Source organism: Symphodus melops, assembly GCF_947650265.1.
Source record: "Symphodus melops genome assembly, chromosome: 1".
Classification (NCBI taxonomy): domain Eukaryota; kingdom Metazoa; phylum Chordata; class Actinopteri; order Labriformes; family Labridae; genus Symphodus; species Symphodus melops.
Window position 1 is genome coordinate 6,464,966 of NC_136691.1, and position 26,912 is coordinate 6,491,877.

General features: G+C 40.7%; 2 protein-coding genes across 3 annotated transcripts in view; both read right to left on the reverse strand.

Annotated features, from left to right (window-relative positions):
* The window catches only part of rngtt (RNA guanylyltransferase and 5'-phosphatase), a 78,269-nt gene extending 61,083 nt beyond the window's left edge, over positions 1-17,186 (reverse strand). The window contains exons 1-8 of the mRNA XM_079365353.1: positions 16,535-17,186; positions 14,195-14,304; positions 13,990-14,093; positions 13,815-13,903; positions 9,888-9,963; positions 8,579-8,831; positions 6,300-6,409; positions 4,509-4,610 (exon numbers count right to left, since the gene is read on the reverse strand). Coding sequence (XP_079221479.1) covers positions 4,509-4,610; positions 6,300-6,409; positions 8,579-8,831; positions 9,888-9,963; positions 13,815-13,903; positions 13,990-14,093; positions 14,195-14,304; positions 16,535-16,598 — 908 coding nt within the window. The 5' untranslated portion in view covers positions 16,599-17,186. The remainder of the gene's footprint in view (positions 1-4,508; positions 4,611-6,299; positions 6,410-8,578; positions 8,832-9,887; positions 9,964-13,814; positions 13,904-13,989; positions 14,094-14,194; positions 14,305-16,534) is intronic.
* A 234-nt stretch (positions 17,187-17,420) lies between these two features.
* On the reverse strand, positions 17,421-26,736 carry LOC306822606 (interleukin-6 receptor subunit beta-like). Of its 2 annotated transcripts, XM_079341727.1 has the most exons (16): positions 25,746-26,736; positions 25,137-25,403; positions 24,570-24,699; positions 24,280-24,464; positions 24,065-24,177; positions 23,738-23,761; positions 23,450-23,609; positions 22,888-22,970; positions 22,480-22,696; positions 22,179-22,343; positions 21,042-21,143; positions 20,516-20,659; positions 20,279-20,419; positions 19,516-19,600; positions 19,336-19,417; positions 17,421-18,575 (listed from the first exon to the last, which is right to left on the reverse strand). In XM_079341727.1, the coding sequence occupies exons 1-16, from the start codon at positions 25,798-25,800 to the stop codon at positions 18,138-18,140; spliced, it is 2,391 nt and encodes a 796-aa protein (XP_079197853.1). In that variant the 5' UTR covers positions 25,801-26,736; the 3' UTR covers positions 17,421-18,137. The 2 variants fall into 2 exon arrangements, with proteins under 2 accessions (XP_079197853.1, XP_079197852.1); XM_079341726.1 differs by lacking the exon at positions 25,746-26,736 and having other exon boundaries at positions 25,137-25,716.
* Positions 26,737-26,912: the final 176 nt, after the last annotated feature.

Here is a 26,912-nt window from a genome sequence, read left to right on the forward strand (position 1 = left end):
GGTCTTCATATTAAGAAAAGGCAAAGTGCCAAATCTGAACCACAACAGTCCACAAAGGGAACTAATTTAGATTAATATATCATCCCGCAGCACCTCAGTCTACACAGCCATGGGAGTGAATGTGCAGTAAATCGATTACTAAATGTAAATATAAATATAATGTAATGTAAATATAAATGAGCAGTAACGCAGTTTTCTGTTGCACAACTCGTATCTTCTGAAAAGCTGAGAAGTGTCCTGTTAATATTTCTGGATGCATTTTAAAGCCACTGATACACAAAGGCTCTATGAGCAGTTCTATTTTTCGACATTATTTGTCATTGATCCCTCCGTTTAAATCAGTGACTTCAGTGGAACTTAGGGGATTGGGAGTTCATCTGTGTGAACATTAAGGAAGTCTTTCTCCAATCCAATTTCTCTAACGAAGTCCGAGTTGAGCAGCATTGTTTGTTTAAAGTCCTGAGGGCGTAATTGGACTCTCTCTCCCTCCTCCTGCTCTTCATCTCTGGAGCACGGACCAATCGAGCCCCGACAGAAAGCTCCACGACGAGATGATTAAAAAGCAAAGTCTGCTGTGTTTCCCCTTTTGGCTGACGCACTAATGTTGCTGTCCTTTCCAAAGCCCATTAGAAGCCACGTATTTGGCAGATAGCAGGCAGTGAGAGTTTTGCTTTGTATGAGAGTGTGTGTGTGTGTGTGTGTGTGTGTGTGTGTGTGTGTGTGTGTGTGTGTGTGTGTGTGTGTGTGTGTGTGTGTGTGTGTGTGCCTACGTAAGAGAGGATGAATCAGTTTGTCAAAATATTGTCCAGTATTGTTCGACGAAGTAAGGCAGTTTGTCAGAAGTGTTGATGCTTCGCTTGGCATACTGGGGCTGAGAGGAAGTGTGTCGGAGCGATGAAGGCTGAAAGGAGCACATTAACCTTTTTCTGCATGAACAATGCTTTTGTATGATGCAAAAAGAAAGTTGCTCATTTTAAAAGCCAGAACCTTCAGTGTAAAGAAACTTCCTTTTCTGAAGAAAATTGATAAAAGGAAGCAGGTGGCACTTAGAATATTCAAGACATTGGCATTATGCAAAGGGAACAATCTTCCCAGAGCACACTGAAGAGATTTCCTATTAAAAATCCATTTCAGGTTTTTGCAACTGCCACCAGCGAGGACGCAGCACTTTTCATACTAAATTCTCTGCACACTCTCTGCGACGCATGGCAAGAATGACAAAATGAAAAGTCCCACTGCAATCAGGACATCTCAGGGAAAATGCAGCAAAAGAATCCAAACGGGTTCATTATCATAGAGATGTTTAATAGATGTGATTAATAGAGATGAAGACTGATCCAAAATAAAGATGTTTTAATTATTCAGGCTATAGTCCAGGTTTAATGAAAAAAATAATAATAATAATATTTCTTCTCTGGGTTTTTGTGCCTTTATTATTAGAGAGAGATAGTGGACTGACATGCGGGAAAGAGGCCACAGGCTGGAGTCGAACCCGGGCCGCCCACGTTGGACACATCCACTAACCACTGCGAGCCCACACCTATGGAATTTTAAATCACCCCCCGCCCCGTCACCAACCAGCCGCTCATTCTCTCTTTTTGTGAATTCAAATTTTTTTTTTTTTTTTTTTGAGAATTCACACAAAAGCCGAACCAGTTTGAGAAATGTGTTGGGGTTTTTTTTTTTTTTTGCGGGATGAATTTAACAGCACAGCGGTTCAGGCGAGAAACTAGTGAGGCAGCTTCCAAAAAAATGAAATAAATAAAAAAGCTGTGATCCATTTCTCACTTCAGTAGTATAACGGAATATCAGCCTCGTGGCACCAGAACAGGCTGTGCCTCACAGATGGAATAAAGACTCTTTGCTTTTTGCCGCCTGAGCCTATAGATGGATGCTTTTCACTGAATGAAAGAACAGCCTGATTACCTGCATGCAGACCACGTGCTCCAATGTCTGAATGTCCACCCTAGGACACATTTCTGCACATTTCTATAGCCTTTGTATGTATCCTTTGTGTCAATTCTCCATGAAACCCAATGAAAGAGAGAGACACAATACTGCTGCGGTCAGAGAAGTCAGGATAGGAAGGCCGAAACGAGGCAGAACCAGGAGGCTGGTACCAGCGTGACAAAGCGACACAGAATCCAACATGTGTCAGGTAAGTGTGCTGAGGTTGAGGTTTTGATATTGTTGGGGCACAGGTCGGTGAAAAAGTAAGCCCGACTTTCTGTAGTGAAGAATCAACAAACTGCAGAACCTTCTATAAGTCGAAAGCACAAACCTTTCTGCATGAGAACTGTTGTGTTTCACTTCCAGAAAAAGACATGAGTGCATGTCAGAGGTTTTATCTCAATTTGGTCAAGTCTTACTATAAAGAAACATATTCAAGTTTCTCCCTTTAAAATGGTTAAACTCACAATTATTCTGCTAAAATGCTTAATTTCAATAAATTATTTGAAGACTTTTTTAGAGTTCATGTACCTGGTTTAAAAATATCAGCTTAAAATGAATGGAGCTTTGAGTATTTCAGGTATGTTTGAATCATTTATACGTTATGTTTGCAGTGAGCAGTGGTGCGATGTGTTCTTCACAACACACTGTTCCTTTTCCTAGATTTGACTTATGTTGTTTTGATGGGGAGAATTTAAGATTGGACATCCTGGGTGGGTGAGGGGCAGTCTTTACAGGTTGTGTTTGCTTGTATTAACCCTTTCATCCTTGCATTTCTCTGCTTGTTCTTCAGCCTTTAATAGAGACATGCCGTTCTTAACGTGGTACACATCCTGCAGTAGTGCGATGACTCATACCTCGGCATAACGTGTGCATCTCTCCCTGCATGCCTCATGACTGAAGAAAGACTCCTCAAATAGCTGGAGGGAAAACACGGGGTGAGGGGCAGAAGCTGGAGGCAGGAGAGGAAGACTTCTGTACTGCTGTCCACATAAACTTGGGAGCAAAAAAACCCCAAAAACTTTCTCCCAACACTTGAAAGTATTTGAAGTCGATCACGCACCCATCTTCAGCATCTTGGTCTGGAGCCTAATCTGCACTCTGCTAGTGTCACTCTGAACAGGAAATTAAAGCACCCATATGTAAAACTCGGAAATTGACTGCAGTCATTAAATATTCAGCAGCACACTGCACATTTAGAGCAGACACACACACACACACACACACACACACACACACACACACACACACACACACACACACACACACACACACACACACACACACACACACACACACACACACACACACACACACACACACACACACACACACACACACACACACACACACACACACACACACACACACACACACACACACACACACACACACACACACACACACACACACACACACACACACACACACACACACGACTACGGGAATACTAAAATTGGTTTATGCTTCTCAGCACAGGCTGCTAATAGAGACATAAAACCAGGGAAATTAGAAATGCAGCCTAAAACGAGACAGGAAAGACAAAATGCCTCCACTTTACATTTCAATTCCAAACAAGTGGACGTCGTTCTTTTTTTGCATGTGGTTTGTTTAAAAAAAAACCCACCTATTATAGCCAAACCGTTGGAAGAGTCTGCGGCCTAAACAGATTCCGACCAGATAGTCAATCAGCAGTTGTTTTATGCTTCATAGGCTGCAAACAGTGCTGAGAGTATTGTTAACTTTAAAGTGGAAGGGGGGACGGGATTAAATCTCTTCTCAACCTCCAAAAGCCTCTTTTCCTGGGTTAAATGTCGATACTGTTATATCTGTGGATGAGCGATGGATCGGTCACACTTCGCTCGGCCTCGTCTCCAACAGTGCTCTCAGACGAATTCCTTGTTCTGAAAATTGTGAGTTATTCAGAAAAGTCTCCTTCCTTTGCACTTTTCTAACTAAAAACCAATGTTTATTCCTTGATATTACAAAACGTTGACCTTCCGTTTGTATTTGTGGGTTCGAGGCCCAATCCGAGACCCCCAGTTTGAGGGTTTTAAACCAAGCTTCTTCAGTTCAGACAGACTCCAGAGACAAACCCAAGACTGGTTCAAAGGATAACCAAACTGACCTGTTTAAACGAGCCCATGTTTTCAGAAATAAACATGGGACGCGTTTGACATTTGTTGATGAGCAACAGTTCACTACTATCGGTTTCCTCATTTCACCAGTTTGCGACATCTGTTGTTTTGTAGTTTTAAATGAAATTAACTGACGTGGTTGCACGTCTCCCTTTGTATTTATTAACCACTCGGGTACATTTCAGTGTTTGTCTTGGTCTTCACGAGAAGACCAGAGAGATAAATTGACACCTCTGATGAACAAAAAGACACATTCGATGGGCTCATGGACACAAACTGGCTGTTCACTCGTGACTCTTAAAACGGAGCCTGACAAATTAGGGAAGAAGCCAATCAGGCCAGTCAGAGAGTCAGAGAGCACAACCTGTATCGACTTGTACTTATGAAGAGTAACAGAAGAGGCATGAAGAATAGACCTACCGTGTGCCGTCAGCCTTCCAGCTCACTTTGTACGGATTCTTTTCCAGGAAACGAAGGTTTTGCCTGTCCATGGAGACGGGCTGAGCACCAGGAAAACCAGACCTGCAAAGTAATGAACACATCTGTTTTATTTGTGCTCCGAACTGACATTCATTTATTGAATCAGCGACTCTTACCAAACCGAGCTCTGGCATTCATCAATTTTATGCCTTGAACTCGTTGAATCAAGTGCATCAGTTTCGGTCTTACCCAGGAAAAAAAAAACAACCTTAGATTGAGGGTCAGAGGCAAGAAGACCTGAATGTAGAGAGCTCAACACGAGGAGGGACGAGTGGACGCTGTTGGTTTTTAAATCACTGGGAAAATGGGTGATGGTAGGTTGCAAACAGATCGGATCTAAACATGATGAAAGTGACTCAAACTGTTGATTAAAGGTGATCGTTTAAATGCACAATGGGGAATCATTTCAAAATCAAAAACCATTGAAGAAGTGCAGTAAACACTGACTGAGCCGGAGTTGATTACAGTAGAACTCAGATGTGATCAGTTAGGCTGACTCCCTTTATTCAGAAACAAGAAGGAACCTTTTTTTTTTTTTAAATCAGCTTCTGTGATGGGCTTCGACTGTGTGAAGAATGGAAGACGAGTATGCCGTTGTTCAGCTCATGTGAAATCAAAGATGAGGACAGAGAAGAGCCAATAACAGGTCTCATTATTAATAGGACAGAGTCTCCAGGTAGAGCAGAGTGTCTGACAGCTGTGGGGGAAGCTATGATGTAAACATGTTCCATGTGTCCCATTGGTTTAAAGCAAGTGTGGCATTGTTGTGTAGTATCATCATTCGTCACACCAGCCAGCTGATTGGTCGGAACAGATTTGCGACAGCTTTTGTACGAAATAATTGGAAATGATCGGCCTTTTTGGTCGTCATCAGTGACGGCGACAAAAGGCTCACATTTGAAATCGTGTTTTTACTCGACAACAGGGCCGTCACACGCGTTGCTACCTCAACAGAACGGGAAAATCACAAACCCAGTAAACAACCGCTTCCCTCAGGACGGAGGTTACAGAGGTCTGGGGTGCAGGAGGGCTCGCCTCGGGAGGAGTCTGATCGCCGCTGCCCTGAACAAAAAGGCCACGCTGAACAGCCCAGAGTGGGAACTTATGATTGTTGTCCGACATTGTTTGTTCTATACTCTGAACTCTTCTTTGGTCTGTTGGACAGAAGCGGTGCTGTGAACAGGAAGTTACCCATGGGGACTTGTTACCGGCTCTGAAAGTGAACGCCTTCTTTCCAAACATGTAATTACACAGAAGACAATTCTGACATTGACAACAATTTATGATGTACTCAATGAACGCTTTACACAACCTTTACAATAGAGTATCACTTTGTGTGTATGCCACTTTAGCTCATTGGGATCATTAATGCTATCATAATATTTTATCAGCTGGAGTCCACACAGGAACTTGCAGCCCGTTAAAACAACAACTTCTGAAAAGGCAGTGAGTAGAAATAGCATCCTGGACCGTTCTTTGTGCTGTGACAAGACGCAGAGGCAGAACAGCAGCTGCACATTTCCTCCAGAAAAGAACAAATCTATTCCTGACTCTGCTGCCTGTCACAGAGTGTCAGAGTCTCAAAATAAAAAAGGTGATTTTACAACAAATGAGTCACTGCTAGCACAGTGTGGTAGAGCAGCGTGTGCGTCTGTGTGTACACAGACACAGCTTCACAGACAGGGTATGAGGAGAGTAAATAAAATTAAAAAAAAAAGGAAGGTTTCTTACCTGTCCCACTCGGCCATCTCCTGAACCCTTCTTTGGATTTCTCCGAGTTTGGGTTGTGTGGTGACCTGCGTGAGGCCTTTCACCGTGATGCCTTCGAGAAATACTGCACCCTGGGAGGAGAGAGGAGAACAGAAGGCTGAACTTTTATTGAATTGAAAGAAACGGTCCTAACCCTCCTGCACACAAGCAAAAGAAAACAGTAACCCACTTTCAAAATCAGCGACTTCTTTGATTTATGAATCCCTGCTCTATGTGCACAGACAACAGCAAGAATTTATTTAAATCCACTTTTCTCTTTTTCTTTCCCTGTTCTGTCATGGGTTTTTTTTTTTCCTGTACATCTCGTGCAGAACACGGATGAAACATGTAACATGTCTGCATTCTTTATTTCCTAATTGAGCCGTAGCTCTTACTACATGACCTTCTCCCATCGACTCTGTGCCATCTGAAGAGAAACAGATGTGATGATGTAAAGTGTTATTAGTGGAATACACTGTGTATTAAATACAGGAAGCTTTCGTCGTTTCCATATAAATCACATTCTTGACCTTTCAATCTAGAACGCGGTTCTCAGGCGGTGGGTCGTGACGCTGCAATCAATGTCTGAGAAGCACTTTAAAAACATGCTGGGTTTTTTTCATGTTTCTGTTCCAACTGAGCCTTTCATGAAATGTTTTACATGAGATCACAGATTTAATGAAGTAAAACACAGCGGGGCTACACGCCTCAATATTCAGACCAACCTGACTGTCAACACCGGACACATTACAGCTCAGATTGTCTCTCAAACTAGTTTCTTGTTGTTGTTTGCTTGTTTCGAATCAGACATCCACTGAGGGCTGCATCCCCCCCGCCGGCTCACACTACGCTTCCATCTGGAAATCTAACTAACTTCAGCGATGAAGTTCGTTAGTTGTATTCAAATCGTACTCTGAATGATTAGTTTGGATCGGCGCAGCAACAAGTAGTCCGTTAATTAGTCAGAAAAAGGAAATGAATTAGCGATCATCACAACAGCCAACATTCACATCTCCAGCTCTTCAAATGTGAGAATTTGTTGGTTTTCCGTGTCCAATTTTAAATGAACATCTTTGACGGCTGGGGGGGGGGGGGTGTTAAGTGCTGTTTGGATGAAACTAAATATTTGATCACTCCATCTTAAGCTCTGAGAAACATAATGATGAATTAATGGTTTAAACTTATTGCAGCTCCAGAGACGGATCTCTGAATGCTTTGTGTCCCATTCCACTCCGAACATCTCCTGAAAGGCCGGATGGTGAAACCTGATAAATGGACATGGAAACCCCTCCCCACAATGCTATTTACTGAATCAACATAGTTTGTGATGTTGAAAAAACACATGGTAGTGTTTCAACATCAAAAGTCAAGAATCATTTATCAAGGCAGAGTTTATGATCTGATCTGATTATGTGAAGGTCGACAGTTATCTTCATTGTGTTCCACCTTTACTCTACTCACAAGCTTCACTACATGAGTTGCAATTCAACAAGCTAATAGTCCTTTCACACTTCCAGGAAGCTCCCAAACATTCCTGATGTTTGACAGAGAAACATCAGTGTGAATGCAAACAGCTTCCAGCCCCCCCGCGAGACGCCGATCAACAGGTTACCAACTTTCTTCAGATTTTTAGACCAATCAGTGAAGAGGAAATCCTGAAATATCAATTACCGGTAGTTATGTAATTCCTGAGACATCTCCCTGAAATCACAGCAGTGTGTAAATATTCATGTTTGTTTTGTTTTGGATGTACAAAAAGTGTCATTTGTACAACCGTTTACGCCTCAAAAACAGCTTTGTTTTGATGTCATTTCCTTTGCCTCCTCACTTCCTGCTCGTGTGTTGCTGGTACCACTTAACTGGCGTTTCTTTCAGCCACTCAAAATGAGTCTGGATAAGAGCATTAGCTCAATGTAAACAAAAACCTAATTATGTGCAACTGGAGATGATCCGAAGCGTCCCATTTCTGCGAACGGATCTGTTGAGAGCTTCACGTAAAGGCAGAGAAGCAGCTTTTATCTCATCTAAATTATTCCTCTGCTGGGAAGTGTGAAGAGGCAGAACGTGTCATGTTGTCTGACTTTAAACATCAAATGAACCGGGTGATAATACAGCTGAGCACAGGAGTCTCATCCTTTAAGAGAAGACTTTCTTACAGAGCCAGCAGCCTCCCTGCAAGACATCAGCGTCCTGCAGGGAGATTAATTCAACATGTTTTCTATTCATGACTCGGGCTTCCTGCAGCTTCCAGGAAATCTCACCAGCTTTAGTTTCTCTTTCTTCCGTTTGCCGGGCGCTGACCCGGAGGAGCTGGGACCCGACTCCTGGCCGACAGCGTTACCGTCATCGTCCACTTCCCCGCTGTCCTCGTCGTCGAAGCACCACTCTGGGAGCGGGGGAGCAGGGGGCGCGTCCTCCTCGTCGCCATAACGACGGAAAAGCTCTTTGAGGTAGTCTCCCTTATAGATCCCGGGGGATCGAGCCTGGCTGAAAGCTGCTACAGCTGCCTCCACGCTGATAAGAGACAGAAAAGCACAGACATAGAGTTGCCTTTAAAAGCTTTACTTTAATATCGTATGGATCTTTTGCACGATAGTTTAGAAGTTCTTTCTTTTGCAAGTTTCCTGCATTGCATTTTGCTGGCTTCACAAACACACGGGTCACTTTGATTGGACAGAAGGAGCCATTTAACCTCCTCTGAACGTCTTGATGAAGACAATTTGAGGGCACTTCTTCATTTTCAGACTGAATGTCTTCAAAGTGGTGAATCAACGCCGATGTTTTCAACTCGACTGACTCCTGGATTTGACTCATAGATGGTCCCATTATAATGCAGAATGTGAGCAAATTGCACCCCGTCTCTCTTCGTGTATTTGTCTGTAATGTTGGGGGGTTTTTTTTGCAGCTGCCTGTCTTGGCCAGGTCTTCCTTGAAAAAGAAGTTTTTAATCTCAATGGGACCAACCTGCTTTAAATAAAATAAGCGAGACAACGTTTAAAGCGCCCAACAATCTTTCTCGATCTGTGATGTGGATCTGCACCAGCAGTCTGATATCCAATATGGAAGTTACATCACTATCTGACCTGATACTGATACTAGATCAGAGCTGTCCCAAATCTAAAAAATATTAACATATTTCTTCCATTTTATAGATCAATATAATTCAGGAAAAAAAACACCTCACTTTTTGTTTAGTGTGGAAATGTAAATAAGATCTTAATATCTATCTGTGTTGATCATTTGATAGTAAATTCTCATGCAGCACATGAAGCTGGACTGGAGGGCTGTAAGCGCTCTCAGAATATTTATGAGACAGGAAGTGTTGGATGGAGGGAGGGGCTTTCATCCCCCGCTTTATGTCTGCAGCTCCCTCAGACTGCTGCTCCACCCCTGACTAAAGACTCATCCTCAGCCTCCTCTGGTCAGCGCGGGCTCATTATTTAGCACCTCACTGTCGTCGGCTGATTGGCTCGGTCACTGTGTGTTTCTCTTGTGAAGCCTGAGCCGATACCAGGCGAAACTAAAAAAAAAAAAGAAAAGATGCTTGGAAAGGGAGAAGGGGCCCTTTACCTCCAGTCCATCTTCTCCACCAGGTACGCACACATCAGGAAGCCCGTCCGGTTGAAGCCATGCGTGCAGTGGACACCTTCAAAGGGGGAGAAAAGGGAGCACACAGCTGTTACTGCCATTTAAATGTGCATTATATATTACATTTCAGTCAGGTCCAACGGCTACCTATGCAGGAAGTCGTATCAGCAATCTATCTTATATTCAATGTATTAATGTTCAGTGCCAGAACAATCAATGTAACGAAGCACAACATGCTCGCCCTGTGGGTGTAGTAAGATCTCATCCGATGTGTTTCCTCTTCTGACAGAGATAACATCACTGCCCTTTGAGATGCACTGAGGATGGATCCATGCCTTGAGATAGGGCATCAAGTAAAAAGAGTCGGGGGGGGGGGGGGGGGGCCAAGAGATGGAGGAAAAGTAAAGAGAAGCGCAGAGTGAAGGAGGAGGAAGAAGTGAAGGATTAGAATTTCTAATAATAAAAGAAACAAATTTCAAATCGTGCATGTTCTCCATTATAGGACGATCTCCAGATCTGCAAAACAGCATCGTTATTTTGTAGTTAGTATTCCTGCAGACAAGCCTCCTTCAGAAGGTGCTCAGCAGGATTCAAACAACACTGAATAAAACTCTCATACCTCGAGACAACAAAGCCCAATCAGCAGCTGGCTAACAACAGGACGTTACTGAAGATGACGTTCACACAGTCTGCCGTGATGCTGGACGAACATTTCTGATGAAGGAGCCTGGCAGCAGTTAGGACCAGAGACCAGACCTGGACATGATGCTCAGAAGGTAGAGTGAGGTCTAAGAGAGCACCCTGCTGGCACCAGTGTGAACGTACAGCCCAACTACCAAAATCCACATCCTTTACAAAAAAAAAAACCTTTTAGGCTGCAGGGAGGCAGGGAAAAAAAAGGCTAAATGAGATTTCATTCAAAAGCTGTTCAAGATATCAAAACCAAAATGGGAAATAGATGCTGCTGTTTCACATCAGCTAATATGTACAGTAAATAATTTGAATGGTTGTGATGGAAGGTGGATCTCCAAACGCCTACAGACATACAGCTAGTGGTTGGCTGATATTAGCGTCTCAAAGATGTACCGATATTAACAGAAGTGTTTCCAATGTGATGACTTTTATAAACAGTGTTGGGACAAACTGTTTCAACCACGCGGTTATAATTACTGACACTCCTTACTCGTTTACTTTTATGTGGAAAAGCCGACAACAAGCAGGCGAGGCACAGCAGCATCCCGGCTGCTGTCAAAGGACACAGACGATCATTCAGCTGGGAGCTTTCAGCCTTCCAAATGAAAACAGTATTTTTACCGTGATGAGAGTTAAATGTAAAGAATATAGCGGGGAGCTGTCGGCTCTCTGCAGGAAGGAGAACTTAGACCTGAAGCAAACAACAACACGCTTCTTCTGATCCAGCCGTCACAGACAAAGGAGGAAAGACTCCAGACAAACAGCCGGACTACAGACTGATAAAGAGGTACCGTACGTTGTTGGTTGACATGCTTCAACTGTTAAATCTGTTGCCTTCAAAGATCTAACCAGTAAAATACCTCATGTGTTTTTTAGACTCTACAGCAGAAATCGCTGTGAACAAAAGTGTCCACACGCAGACTTTTTCCTTTTTAAATCACGTCTTCTCAGCTCATGTTTGAACTTCTGCCCTTTCACCTGTAATCACCTACACGGTGCTCAGAGGGAGAGAGAGCGCGCTGTTTCAAACTCCCACGTTGACCGAATCACGACAAAACAAAACTTTTTGAGGAATGACAACTAACCGTGCACGTTTAAAAATGAGCCGACGCTCCCGGATCTCTTTACCTGAAGTTAAGTGAGCAAACCTTGGGACAAAGCCTTTTAAGCGCCACGTGCTACAAAGAGTTACTCTGACCATCAGCGGAGGTCTGGTTGTCCTGGAAACCGACCTGCCGTTTAAGAGTGTAATCTTATTATAAAACACGACCACCGAAGAAACTACAAATGGGTTTTCTTTTAAAAGTAAACATTGAACCCCATTTTCATTTGCAGCTCAGTGAATTTTGAAGCAATACTGCTCTCTACTGGACATCTGTGGTATTGCTACTAATTGACGTAAACAATGCCACACTTTAAGTTGCAGGTATATAAAACTTTTGTCTGGATCACAAATTAATACCACAGTACATTTAGAAATGTATCATCATGCAGTGTTTCCACTACCATTCATTTGAGGTGGTGACCCGATCAATGCCCTGCCTCTACAGAAGGAAATTCTCCACCTATGAGAGGAACTAAATGTGCGTGTTCGCTTCACGAGCAGGGGACAGAGCAGACGTCTTTCACCGGGGCCTCGACGTCTGCTGGGGTGACATGAAGTGTGTGTGCATACACACAAAGCATCTTCATTGAACTGCCCCCTCTCATCATATCGACTTCTAAAGCAGACTATCTAAAATATGTTGTGGTATAATCTTCAACCTTCTTAAGTGAATGTACTGTAATAAAAAAAAAAACTGTTCAGATAAATAAATGTCGCTCCTCGGGGTTCTACTTTGAAAAATATTCATCTTAAAACACTTTCGTTAAAGTGTTCACAGAGAGAAGCGGAGGGGCGTCTCGGGTTTACTGTTGGATGTTAAACTACATGAACCTTCAACGCAATCCTTTTCTTCATCTCCTGAACATATATATACGTATATATATATATATATATATATACGACTGTCTGGCCACTGGAGTGAGCACAAAAAACCTCTTTACCTCCACTTTATTGAGTAACTACGTGTTAACTGTTGAATCTGTTTCCACTCATAACATTTGAAAAAAGCAGAAAAAAAGCTTCAAGGAAATGAGTCAACTTCTGCTTTCACTTCTGACAGCTTGAATCCTCCAAATCTTTCGGGTGGAGCATAAGGCCCCGTGTCCACCTAGCGTTTTTTCCAGGCAGAAAAGCGCTGCACGTCAGCCCTGTCTCCATGACAACAGTTTGTTTATAACAGCCGCTGTATGAACGACACGGCTCCGTTACTTTTTCCTGCATATTTTATTGTATTTGAGATTGTTTGTTCCCTTTACTATGAGCAATAATCCCAATATTCTTACTTTGTCTCGATGATGAGCTTCATAATGACGGCCCCACTATCACGGCTCTGATCAGACCGGGAGCGAGGAGGCTGTGGGTACAACACGATCTATAGGCGACAACAATACGGGGAACAGCTCCACCTAGTCCGGGAGTTGTTACTGGATGAAGCCCAGTTCCAGTCATATTTCAAAATTACTAAAATGAAAGAAATATGAAACTGAAACGGCCAAGACCAACTTCTCCACCATTGTTTTTGGTTACCAAGGTGACAAGGACCAGCCTTTTAACCTTGTGATTGGTCCGTTGAAAAAAAAAAAGCGCTTGTGACGTCAGCAGAGCCTTTTTGGAAAAGAAATAAAAAAAAAAAAGCAAGATTTTTTTTAACTTGAGTGCTCGGCGCGGCCGCACAAAAACGGCAGAGCGCTCGTTAAAAAGACGCTTTTCATCCAGGCTGCCGCTTTCTGCTAAAAACTCTCTCTACCCGCTGGTGCTGAGACAAAAAACCGCCAGGTGGACACGGGGCCTTACAATTTCATTCATTTTCATGGCAGGAGAAAGTGGTCATTTTCCAGTCAAAAGTGAAAATCATAAAAGTCAGACGGGGTAAATGTGTTTAAGCAGTGGAATAATGGGTTTTGTTTCCTCTTGTAAACTTCAGATTTGACATCGTAGCGGCTGAAATAGCAGCAGTGCTCAGCCCTCTCTACTCCAAAAAAAACAAAATCAAAGCCTCCAACTCCAAACTTTCCTGACCATGAGCTCTGTGACCTTCTGCTGCGACTGTAAACAGGAAGGAGAAAGATTAACGTGAAAAAAACTGAGGTTAACCCCGTGGGTTTTCTCACCTATTAATTCTGTGGGATTCTTCTCGATGAAGTGTTCACAGAGCCGGATGAACATTCCCGTCGTCTCTTTCGAAGGGCATTCCCCGTGGCTGAAACCAAGGCAAAACATCCCGCTCAGTACGCTGCCACCGAATCAACAACAACGTGTGTGTCGTGACCAAGAGGTTACTCCTACCCTTTACACTGAAGCTTCACGTATTTCACGCCTTCTTTCTCGATGTCGTTGCGGTCATAAAAGCGAGTAGTGTTCGTCAGATCAACAAGCAAACCCATTTTCACCTGAAGACAGAAAACAAGAAAAGACAAGAGTGAGGATGAGGCATTGCTGATGTTTTTCATTTGTAAAATGTTTGTCGAAACACGTCTTCACAGTTACTTACTTTGAGACTTTTTAAATAGTTGGACAGCATACTCGGGTGAAACCTGTTCTCCTCTGCTACCTGGTCATCATATCTGGGACCCAGCATCGTTTTCATTGGCAAGAATTTACCTGGAAGGGAAAAACGATGATCTTGAGCAGAAAAGTATGTACTTCAAGTAGGGCAAGAGGAATGGGATAATTGGCTCACTAGAAGCATTTTATTTGTCTAGATGAGATTCTTTTATTTCCATTTTCAACACTGAATAGTTCAAAATCCAAACTAATAAACTCTAAAATGTTGTCAACCATTTTTACTTTGCCTCAAATCTCTATCAAAATCACATGAAATCAAACTATTCTAGCTTGAAACAGCACAGGAAGAGAATTTCTTTTAGCATGTCTGAATATCATGGAAGGGCAGCTAGTCACAGTTTGTGACAGGTTTAAATTCATGTGTTAAGGAGATGGGTTGTGTTGTGGAATATTAGGGATACTTAAAAAAAATACATTTCAAGAATAAAATCATTAATGATCAAGAATACAGTCGTACATTTACGAGATAATATTCTTACTTAACAAGAATAAAGTTGTTGTTTCAGTCTATGGTTTGATGTCTTATTTTGAAGGGTAAAAGAAGAGCAGACAGTCACCTGCAGTATCTGGTGAAGCCTACTTTAAAATAGGTTTCACAATTGATGAGGTAAATGGCATGTCAGCAGCACAAAGCCATAAGTAGGACTGTGAAGAGATTGTGCAAGAAAGCTACCACACAGCTCTGACCTCAATGTCAGCTCTATCTCACGGGTCAAATGATCTGCACACAGTTTGAACATGTTCAACCTGAATCTCATGGTCCTAACTGAGCTCTTGCAACTGAGTAGGAATGATGCTCAGGATATTATAACAGTTTTAGATGATCTGTCAAAATGAAAACAACTTCTGAAGGGAATGTGTTTTTCTTTGCTTGAAAGTTTTCTTCATGTGATGCAAAAAGCGTCATACTGCATCACATGAAGAAAACTTCCAGGCAAAGAAAAACATTTTTTTCTCGTCTCAGGGCAAAATGAGGGCTGGACTCACAACCATTCAACACTGCTACCATGTTTCTAATGATACAAAGCTTCATGCAAATGGGTGAAGCATCCCTTTAAGCATACAAACAATGGACATTCAGAATGAATCGTCTTGATGAAAGGACTTTGTGAATTGCCCATGAAAATAATTGTCTTTTGAAATTCCCCTGATTTAACCAAATGATGTTTTAACATCTGCATGAGTAAATCCCCAACACAAGAACTATTGTGATATGTGTGCCTGTTGCACTTGTGTGCCTGTTGCACTTGTCTGCCTTGTTACAGTAGCTTATGTGCAGAGACAGCTAGTATCCTGTTCATACATCATTTGGCAGATAAAGAAGTCTTTGAAAGTTGAAATGAAAACTTCTGTTTTCCTGGTTTTTTTTTTACAGACTACTTAGGCTAAGATGATCCTAAACTGGGGGCTGCTGCACTTCAGAATTAAACTTAAAAAAATGACATTAATCTCGTAAATGTATGACTTAATTCTCGCAAATTTTCGAGATATATGTCCTAAATTTTAGATGTGTTTTTTCTGACACACTTAGGACCCGATTCTGCTTCGTACTAAGCAGCATCAATTGAAGGAGCTGGTTTGTTTTGACACGTGATGCTTACAGTGCAAAGCTAGCCATCTCGGTAGCCTTTGATTTATTTTATATATATTTATATAAAATTAAATAAAGCACAGCACGCCAACCACACACTTGACTTTTGTAAATTAGATAAATTAATAAAGAAAAAAAACACGCAAATCATTGTGACACTGTCAGCGAAAAAGGGAAACTTCTGCAGCCCCTAGCAACAAGCGTCATGTTAGCCTAACAACGACGTCACACCAAACTCTATTCAGAAATATGAGAAGACATTGTTTATCTGTATGCAATTAGCACATTTGAATTGTACTTAAAAGATACCTGAGCATTTCTGATTGGTAAGCGTTGTCCTGTGAATTCGGCGTGCCATTCAAGCACCAATTTTGGCGTAGTTTGAGTGAAATTATCTAAATGTTGACAGCACACGTTGTTGTGATGGAAGTCTTAAAATATTTGTTTGACCTTAAAATGAATGATTTAGGCTTGGTGCTATTTTTTAGGTCTTGGCGATGAAGGAAATTAAACGGCGGATATATCGGAATAAAAGAGGACTCAAAAATAGGCATGCCCTACAAGCATATTTTGCGACGTCTTTAAATTGCAACCCAATCATGTACTTAGCTGATAGCAATAGCATTCTGTAAATAAAACCACGTTTCTGTAATAAACTGTGATATATTTCCTCACCTGCCACAGGCTGGCCCCTTCTAGGACAATTCCGCCATCGTGGAGGGGGTCCGGTATGTGACATCTTGGGGACAGGTTTTGGTTCAGTGAGCCTGAGAGGTGAGGCTTCCGTCCGGTTATATTTCACGCGAGCACCGCGGATCTGCGGCCCTGTAGCACCTGATTCAGGTGAACTGTCCAGCAGTTTCAAGCTCTGCAAACATTCTGACGGGCCGGCAAGCTTTTAGGCGAGACAGGTTGCTACAGCTATGAGAAATAAATCAGCATCCCGAAAATGACTTTATAAATAAGGACTCTTCTTGTTAAATCCGGATTATTAGCAATTAGCCAGCATTACATCAATTCAGTAACCAAACGTGCTAGCCAGATATGGCTAAACTAGCTAGCCATCTTCTTCTGATTGTTATTATCTGTAGTTCAGATAACACCCGGCGTTACACCGCCGCCCTCAGGTATATCTGGGACAGGACATTTTTACAGCACTGTTGTACGTTGGCTCTGAAGTGCAAAACACAGCGGGAAAAAAAATCAGAAAACACAACAAATATTTATCTGGAGGGATAAAATCACAGGTTGTGCTCATGTTTTGAAATCAACACGCGGAAATAGCATATGCTTCCAGTTAGAAGACGGACATTGTGTTAGTCCAGGCAGCGACCGCAGATAGCCTCCCTACCTTTTCCGTTTTAAGTTAATGTTGTTGTGGGTTTTTTTTACTTCTTTTTCATCATTATTTTTTTTTAACATTATATCACAGGCATAAAAGGACCAACAAGAACATGAAGGAAAACAACAACAACTACAACAAAAAGACAAGAAACTAAAATGAATCCATAACATTAGTGTATTTAAAACTAAAGTCAGATTTAAAGAGAGAGAATATGTATTAATTTTTTTCAGTTTCATTTTTAATTAACACATTTTGTACAAATAAAAAAAAACAAGTGCAATGAGCACAAATTAAATGATAAATCCTTCAAAGACGTGTCAACAGCTTATTAAGGGCAAGTTTCTGAAGCTTTTGGTGTACACAAAAGAGGCATGATTACACTAAATACAGTACAATAAATGCTAGACAATCAGTTGAGAACAAATCTATGTGATACAAGACTTTTCTTTTCCTAGTTTGAGAAGTCAACTGCAAGGACGAACGGCCTTTCCAGTTTCACACAAGATGGGTTTATACAGTAACAAGTGCACACATGAGAATATTATCATAATAAATAACATACCATAATATATATAACAGGGACTGCAACACTTACTGATTTTCAGAGTTGGCATAAATTCCCAGCATGCTATCCATGCACAGTCCTTGACAATGTGATTTGACGTAAATGTACATGTTTGTTTTGGCCGTTTTTTCTGAATCAGTTTTTTTGCATTGTATAATTAAGTTTAAAGTGTTACTTGGGGTGATATTTGGTTATAAATCTGCATAAAACCAACGCTGCAAAGGCACAAGTTTATGACATAATGCAGCTTTTATGCTGTTATGTTTATAACTGTTTTCATCCATAGTATCACGTTTGTAAAAGAAAATGATACAGAATAATACAAAGATATTTAAATCTTCATGGTTTATCCTGTCCCTTTAAATGTCTTATGTTGCCTTTTCTGCTGACCTTCCGTTGTCTTGCTCAAACATGTCCAAAGTGACATACACAGTCGCAGGTGTTGTCTTTTCTTGCTGTTTCACTGCAGCCCGCTTACTTTGTTTACCGGTTTGCTGTGCAGGACCTTCCACTGAACTCTGACTTCGATACGGGCTGAGCTGGTTGCTCTCTGAAGGAAGCAGCACTGTGGATTCTTCAGGAGACGATGGATACAGCATGTCTTTAGATTCACATGGGTCTTTGTTCTGCAAGTCTGGAGCGGGAACTACGTCTGGGACTGTGTATTCCTCCGTCTGGTCCCTGTCTATGTTACTTTTTGAGCTTGTAGGTTGTGAACGAGGGGACATTCCCTCATTTTCTTCTGGGTAAACTCTGTCAAAGCGGCTTTCATGTGGCTTATTGAATGGCCCAACAGGGTATTTTCCCTATAGACAGACACACACACACACACACACACACAAAGAGAGAGTGAACACAAATACAAATGGTGTCGCGTTTTGAAATATGACAATATAGTAGATTATACAGGAAATAAAACCTTTGATACACATTGATGACCACGGTACAGTGATCATAAAAATAGGACCATTAAAATTCCAAAGGTTGAAAAGGAGTGTATGACCTTGAATAAAGAAACGTATAACAACTTTTTCAAGATCAGAGTAATCCACCAGGACACCAGATTGTGTTCAGATTCAATTTAATTGAATGCAGATAAAACACTGGCGTAACAAAGTTTTTCAGAGAGCAAACTTGAGGAAGCAACTATGCAAAACAGGTTGTTCGCTCCCGTGTTTTATATCCATTAAACTTTAAAATCTGAAGCTTCCTGGTGAATTTTCATACAATACATTCAAAATGAAATGACTTTGATACCTGGAAGTGCATGGGAGGTTTTGAAATTGAAATGTATCACTTTATGTTCGTGAATACAATTATAACATTTACTCTGATTGTTTCATTACTGAAACTCTTTCGAAGTGATGTTCCTTTTTAATTGTTCATCTTTATTTCAACTCTTATTTACAGCCAAATAGGTCAATTGGGTTATGGGTACATACCACTGCAACACATCTTTTCTCTTTCAATACTATCACTTGAGAAAAGCAATTTATTTATTTGTCGTCCCTGCCCAACAATGATCTCTAATTGACACATCTCGCTCCATCAGCCACTTGAGTTCACCTCTTGCTGAAATGCTGATGGCCACAACGCCACAGAACTGAGTCCAGGGTTTGGTACCGGCTTCTCATTGAACTTCTTCCACCTAGAAGGATTTTTTTTTTTTAATCATAAGGGCACAATAAAAAGAAATTATCAAAGTAGACATGATTATTTTTGATGCAATAAAAGACTTAAACTTACTGAACAGCACAGCATAATCCAAGAGATAACAGCAGAAGCACAGAGACACTTCCACACACCAGGAGAGCTGTGATGCGCCTCGGGTCTGTTGAGAAATCAATGTTGTTGCTCTAGTTCATTTCACAGAAATAACACACTTCTTGGGGAAAAAAATGTGACAGTACAATCATTGAATAACCGCAAAGTGTCACTCATTGGAAAGTTATGAAAAGAAAAAATGTTTCAACTTGCTGTGACAAGATACTTCAGGAGCATTTTGTTACCACAGCTGGATAATTGAAGATATTGTTTTGGTGAGTAATCACATGAGTTGTTGGGATCTTACTCATCCTGTTAATCATTATTATTGACAATAATTATTGAGGATGGATGTGCAGATTGACGGCTGTGAATGCTGGAATGAAGGATGATTTGATGACACATTACAGCTGAGAATCTCAGCCAACTTCACATTTCACCTGACATGCTAAAGCATGCAAAGCACAACTGATGAGAAGGGATAAGATATCTGAGCCTGACTAAATGCTTATTTAGACATGTCATCAGTGTTAGCGAACCAAACTCAACATCATTCACTTACTGTATGTGGAAATATTTACCTGCCAGGAACTATGATTGCAGAAACCCTAGCAAGCATGTCTTTTAAATGAGCATTTTGTCCCTAGTCAGGCAAACTGTCCAAACTCTTATTCTGTAGATTGCTTTAAAATTACCAGGGCTGAAAGTTGGTTAAAACATGAAGCCTTACATGAAGCCTACTCACCAAATCTCTTGGTCCTAAACAGCCACTCACTGCTTTGGGTTGTCCCAGTAAGCGCTGTTGCCTGGACGTATACGTGGTATTGGGTATCCGGAGTCAGATCTTTCAATAAGATGAACTGCGTAGTTCTAGCTACAGTGACGTCTAGAGGAAGAGCAGGACAGACATGTCATCAAAAGAAGAGAAAATGAGTATCTTCAATAGATTTGCAAACATTAAGCGAGTCTGCGGGGTCCTTACTGAGCTGTGGTCCTTTCTGTGTGTGGTAGAAGACGGTGTATCTTACAACATCCCCGCTGCAAGCCTCCTGGGACTTCACTTCCCAGCTCACGGAAGCACTTTTGTCATATGCCTGAACATCGCTGATAGTGACGTTCCCTATATCTGCAGGGATCATATTTTCAAAATCAGACTGCGAACACTTTAAACAGCTTCTATAAACTCCCTGAGAGTCTGTGATTGGTTCAAAAGTCTCTCTTGAACTGTTTATCCAAGGATAAACTGGCTTTCACCACGAGCCAGAAAATACAATAAAACAATAAAAGCACAAGTGTAGACATTAGACGACTGTTAAAAACAACAAAAAGGCTCTATTTGACTTTGTTCAAAATGGTTATTGCAAAGAGAATTAAGGAGTAATTTAATTTTTGTAGTTGTTTCACTGGGCCAGAGGGACTTTGCCGCGTCTGCAAGATGGCAGTAACAGTACCCTCTTGAAATAGAATAAAAAATATAACTGTGAAGAAAACAAAAGTGCATTATTTACCTCCGACTCTGGAGCAGATCTGAAGAGCTTGTGTGCCATGACCTGTCTTGTCACCAAAGAGGGGAGTTACAGTTATGTTGTATGGCTTCTTATCCAAGAGGTCTGTCGCAAAGGAAAGATGACAATTAAAATCTACCATTGAGTTTGATTGTTTAAACACAAAAAGTCATATATGAATGAGGAGGAGAATATCTATTTCCATGTCTGGCCTCAACGCAGACCACCCCTCAGGGGACTTTTCAAACACATCCAATGAAAGCAGTTCCTATTTCATCACCCTGACACATAACTAAACAGACACAACAATGAAACAAAGTTAACAATTCCACACTAGCGATACTGGTATAACACAATAAATACCTCATACAACAAGAGGGAGCCAGAGAGGTGATCCTCTTTGTACTACTTGTCGTACTTAACGTTTCATCTTTGTCAGAATTGAAGCTTTTAGGATAGCCATTTCATCCAGGCTTCAATATCTTATTGAAACTTTTGATTTGACATTTTATATTGGATTCATGTTCTCTGCTGACTGTGGTGTTCCCCTAGAGTTCTCTGAGAGCCAAAATGAGGCGGATAATTATTCGCTATTAACGATGTTTTGTTGGGCCTTTTCCCTTTTTTCCCCCTTTTTTTTAATTCCAGGAGAGAGATAGCATACAGTGAAGGGCATAAGGGCAAATGGTTCATCCATGGTCTAATTGAGTGTTTTAGTCATTTTATCTGGAAGACAATTTAAAATAAGTTGAAGTTTTGTACAGGAAGGAAGGTGGAAAAGGTGAGGATGTCTGCAGCTATCTGTACCGTGTGAAATACTTTTTATGTGTTTGTTGAGGAAGAACATAGTAGAGCAGATTGCAGCGTATCCCATCTCTTGAGAAATGAGTCACAGTTCTTGAAACACTACTAATCTTTCTCGATAATGCATTACTGACACAAGTCAGTATTCCCATCAGCCAAGGCAATTAAACCGAACACACAAATGGATCTGATTGTCATACAAGTAAAGTCACAGGACATGAATCAGCACGGAAGAGGAGATGATGAGGTTACTTCTGAAAGCCTCATTTCATGTATTATTCTGAACGTACTTAATATTCGAAAAGCTTTTTCCACGTCTGTTCTCTGTTCTCCTACCAGTCAGTGTAACATTAGTGTATGTGCTCTCCTTCCAGTAGTACTGATTTCCATTGTGGGTGTAGTCAATTATATAACCACTGGCAGGCTGAACCGGAGCCTTCCAGCTAATCTGAATAACACCTTCAAGGACTGTTGTCTGGATGTCGGTAACTTGAGGGAGGCCTGCCAAGTGAGAACAAGCAAAAAGACGTCAATTGAACAATATCAAAACACCAACATGCCTCTGTGGAAATCACTGTTCCATTAAGACGAAGCACTGTGATGCATTCATTGTGCATACCCATCGATATTTACTTACGCTCTCTGACGGCTGGAACATAAACAGAGTCCTTTGCAAACACGGTGTCGTTATGGGAGACCCGGAGAATGATTGTGTGTGCACCCTGGTTCACATCAACATCAAAACTTGAACTGCCACATATAGTTTCATTGATATTTGTTCCGATCATGTTTTGCTTGGAGGGAATCAGCTTGATCCTGTAGGTGAATGTGTCCTGACATGTTGAAGGAATCCCCTGTGTCAACACAAAAACCAGAGGTTATGAAATCAGACCGGGAGCTTGTCTCATTGGAAATTTTGTTTTTTGAAGTTAAATTACAAATTGTTTGCAATTGTTTGTACAAGTTTGGAAATTGAAAGACGTGTTGCAGTTTTTTTTTTCTCACAAATGTGCTGAATAAAGAGAGCAAGTAAAGCATTCCTTACCATCCACATGGCATGAACCCTTCTCAATCCATGCTTCTCTGGTTCGGCTATGTTCCTCCAAAGACGCACCTTGACATCAGTCACTGAAAGAGTCATCTTTTATTCAGATTCATTAAGTACTAGCGCCTGTGATTATTAACTTTTCAATAAAAATGATTCCTCATTGACTCTGTAGTAATCCTATTATGTGTTTGAGTCACCATTCCTGTCAATGTATGTTATTTGTTCTTTAGAAAAATTTTGGCTTGTGACAAAATGCTGTAAAATACTGTTTTAGTATGTTATTCTTCTTTTCGTGATAAGTCCTTGATTAGAACAGATTTTATACGCAAGGGGAGGAGTTTGCCGTCCAGTCAGTGTAAACATGACGTAAACACAGCTCCAACAACAACACAGCCAGTGGGGCTTGCACTTGTCACTCGTTGTAGAGAGTCACGACTACGAGAGACATTCACATTGAATATACTTATATACATATATATATATATATATATATATACAGTTCTTCTATATTTATCTGTAACATGTCACACGTGTGTTATTGATTCAGAGGATGTCTTACTGTTTAGTTTGGTCACAACTCTTTTCTCGAGGCTCCAGTCGCTCCAGGGTGCCTCTTCTAAAGCACAGCGGATGGAAAATTTGTAGGTGCTGCAGGATTCCAAGTTTTTGATGGTTATTTTTCCCCTTTCTTCACAGTTTAAAGTTTTATCAATCGACCACTTGGAAAAACAGAAAGCTTTCAGTTAATACATTTAAATTCTACTAAAGTGAAGAAGGTCTGAAGCTTCGTACTGTACAGCTTTGTTTGGTCGATAAGGGATCATTTGGAGGGAGAATGTGTGCTTACCTCTGGAGTTCTGAAATTGGCAACCTGAAACAGAACCACAAATGGTGTAAATGAAGCCATCGAAGGAATTGCAATGAAAGAAGGCAGAATCAAAAACAGCTTCACCAGTTTTTTTGTTTTTTTTTCCTATTGTGTCCCCTCTGACCAAAATCAATCTCCATGGTACACTACGTTTAACTGAAGTTATAAAATATAATTGATGAGTTCCGATTTGTTATATGCATAATTACAGAGAAGTCTCCAAAAACAAAACATTGATTCTTTTTAGTCGGCCAGAGCACCTCCTGCCAAATGTTGCAGTGAAAAGAAAATCAAAAAGGGACATACCTTGCTGTATTTGACTTGGCAGTAACAGAGACCTTCTGCTGCACTCTGGGTCCAACTAACCAATACACCATCAGGGCGGGTAGTTACATGTAACTTTGGACGGACAATTTTCCCTGAGGATATTTAAGAAACAATGGCTGTTAGAACACTTACAAATCTTTATATGTACTTTTTCAACACATTTTATTAGTAGTTTAGTACTTTATTTTACTTACATATTTTATATGGGTTAAATTCTTGAGTTTCAGAATAAGCTTCAAAAACAGAAGAATTAGCTCTCACAGTGACGTAAAACCTGTCCAACAGGTTTATTTTATCAGAAATAGTTTTATATTCTGATGTGCACGTTGTTACTTGAGAGTTGCAGATTTCACTCTGGGAAGAGTTTGACTCTGAGGAGCTGAAAAAGGAAAACATGTTAAATGTTAAAGATGTATTACAAATAACAACACAAAGGCTAAATACTAAGTTAGTTTATACTCAAAAGTATAAAAATGAAACAAACCTCAGTACAGTGTAGTGTATTTCTTTTGAAGGATTAATCTTATGCTCCCAGTTGCACGTAAGCAGTTCTGGTCCACCAATCGCATTTTGATTATTATAGTCAAAGTAGCAGGAGATTTTGCTCGGCTTTGCTAAAAAAAGAGAAACGTAAACTGAAGTTGAGAAGTCTTGGTGCTGGACTGGTTCAGGTCCTGCTGAAGTGGCAGTGAAGTTGTACATGTTGGATTTGCTGATGCAAGGTCAGATGCATTAGGTATTCACCGCGGCATACCCCCAAGGCTAAGTGCAATTTTTTTTTTCAAAATTATTTTATTACATTCTAATGCTGTCTCTGAGGTTCATACACATATGAGAGGGGGGTTATATATCAGTATCATTGTTTTCTTTTGAATCATCAGCAACTTAATAGGTGCAAAACTCAATAGTTACCAAAAGCTGCTTCTTTTTATAAACTCAAAAACATTTAGCGTAAAAGACAATTTCTCACTACCATATGTTTTGACAGTTTGTTTGGTAAGGAGCTACTACAATATATTCAGTCAAATTATAGTGAAGAAATATTTCTTACAATATGTCTTGATGGTGGTACCTCCAATGATATCCCCTGTTGCTGTTTCACGGCACACCACTGTGGCACTGTGCTCAGTGAAGTTCCTCAGTGACAGGACTGTGTGTGAGGAGTTAATGATTTTTGAAAGGGTCTCATCAATTTCTCTGTTTTTCAGCGTCCAGTAGACCTTGTCATTGACACAAGTGTGGCACACTATGTTGATATCGGATCCCACTTCAATGTACGGATCTGTAGGGACAACATTGCATCTGCTCTCGTGCTCACCTGCAGGAATAAAAAAAAATAACACTTTGTGTTTTCTAGAAATCCAAACTTCTGACATTTTGCAGGACATTTTGTGTTGGTGTTGTGTGAAATTGTGTTTCCCTGTGGATATGTGTCTGCTCTTCACGTGAGCTGACATCAGCAGTGATCATTATGTTATGAAATGAAAACAAAAGCAGCTTTTCCCACAACTCCCACATTCAAGAGCATTTTGACTTGTCAGATATAAGGTCAGTTAAAGATTGTACCATCATGCTTCCCTAATAAAATACTAAAAGAAAACATCATTTAAAAAAAACTACTCAAAAAATGCTACGAAATTAATTGTTTAAGGCTACTTACCTTTACAAATGGAGGAAATCCAAACCAGTATGAATTGGACGAGAAGGGGATGCATCTCTTTTATCCCGCTAACACAGCTCAAAGAAATCTCATTTAGAGCTGGGAGATATCAAGATACAAAATAAGATTCACTGTCGCCCGAACATTGACGGTGAAGACTGACTTTAACAGCCCGCATTGTCCTCGCCAACTCTATGTTTCAGCCATCATGTAACAGGAACTGAAGCAAACGCTGAAACTAACAGGAGGTATGAGGCAACTGGAAGCACAAGCGAGCTTAGGGGAAGTGAAGTAACATGTCCACAGTCTGAGTGCCTAAGTGAAACCTAAGTGTGTGCGTTTCTTCCCAAGCTCTTCCTGGAGCAACAGGAGAGTGTGCTCCAAATCCCTCTATGACGACGTCATTACTGGAGCCTATTTCATTATTATGAGTCAAACGCAGCCGGCTGAAAATTGTCTGGTGTAAATCTGGCTGGATCATAAGACTTTGTAACGAACACAGGCCAATCATAGTCTCGATACTTTACAATAAAAGAGGAAGAAAGTGTGAGCATAATTATGCAACTTTAAGTGACCTTAAAGTCTCTGTGAAGCCACCTGTGCACAAACAAGGCCTCAAATGTTTTTTTTTTTTACCAAACTTACTATTTTGTACCCTAGAGGGCCTATTATGCTACCTATTTTATACATGCTCCCTTTATCAACCTAAACGAAGGCCTTGAGAGATTTTAAACACAAGGGCATCATCTGTATTGGCTGTATTATTCTGCAATAAAAGAAGGAAACATCTTTGGAGCCTCTCTTTATTTTACTTACAATGCAACATATTTGCTAGGCCTACAGCAACTTATCAGACTTGTAAACCTTCACAATATAAATTACCAACAGCTGTGCCGTTATAGTATACGTTTGTGATTGAACAGCTCCACCTAGTGGTTAATATGTGATGGTTTGCGATACATGATAGTTTATATTTTAATATAATGTACCTTCCTTTTTTCCACTTAGCCTATTACTATTATTATTATTATTATTATTATTATTATTGTTTTATTATTATTGTTTGTGTGTGTGTGTGTGTGTGTGTGTGTGTGTGTGTGTGTGTGTTGTGTGTAAGCATACAGCTGATTCTGAAAGGGCAATGGGTGATGAATATGAGTCAAAATA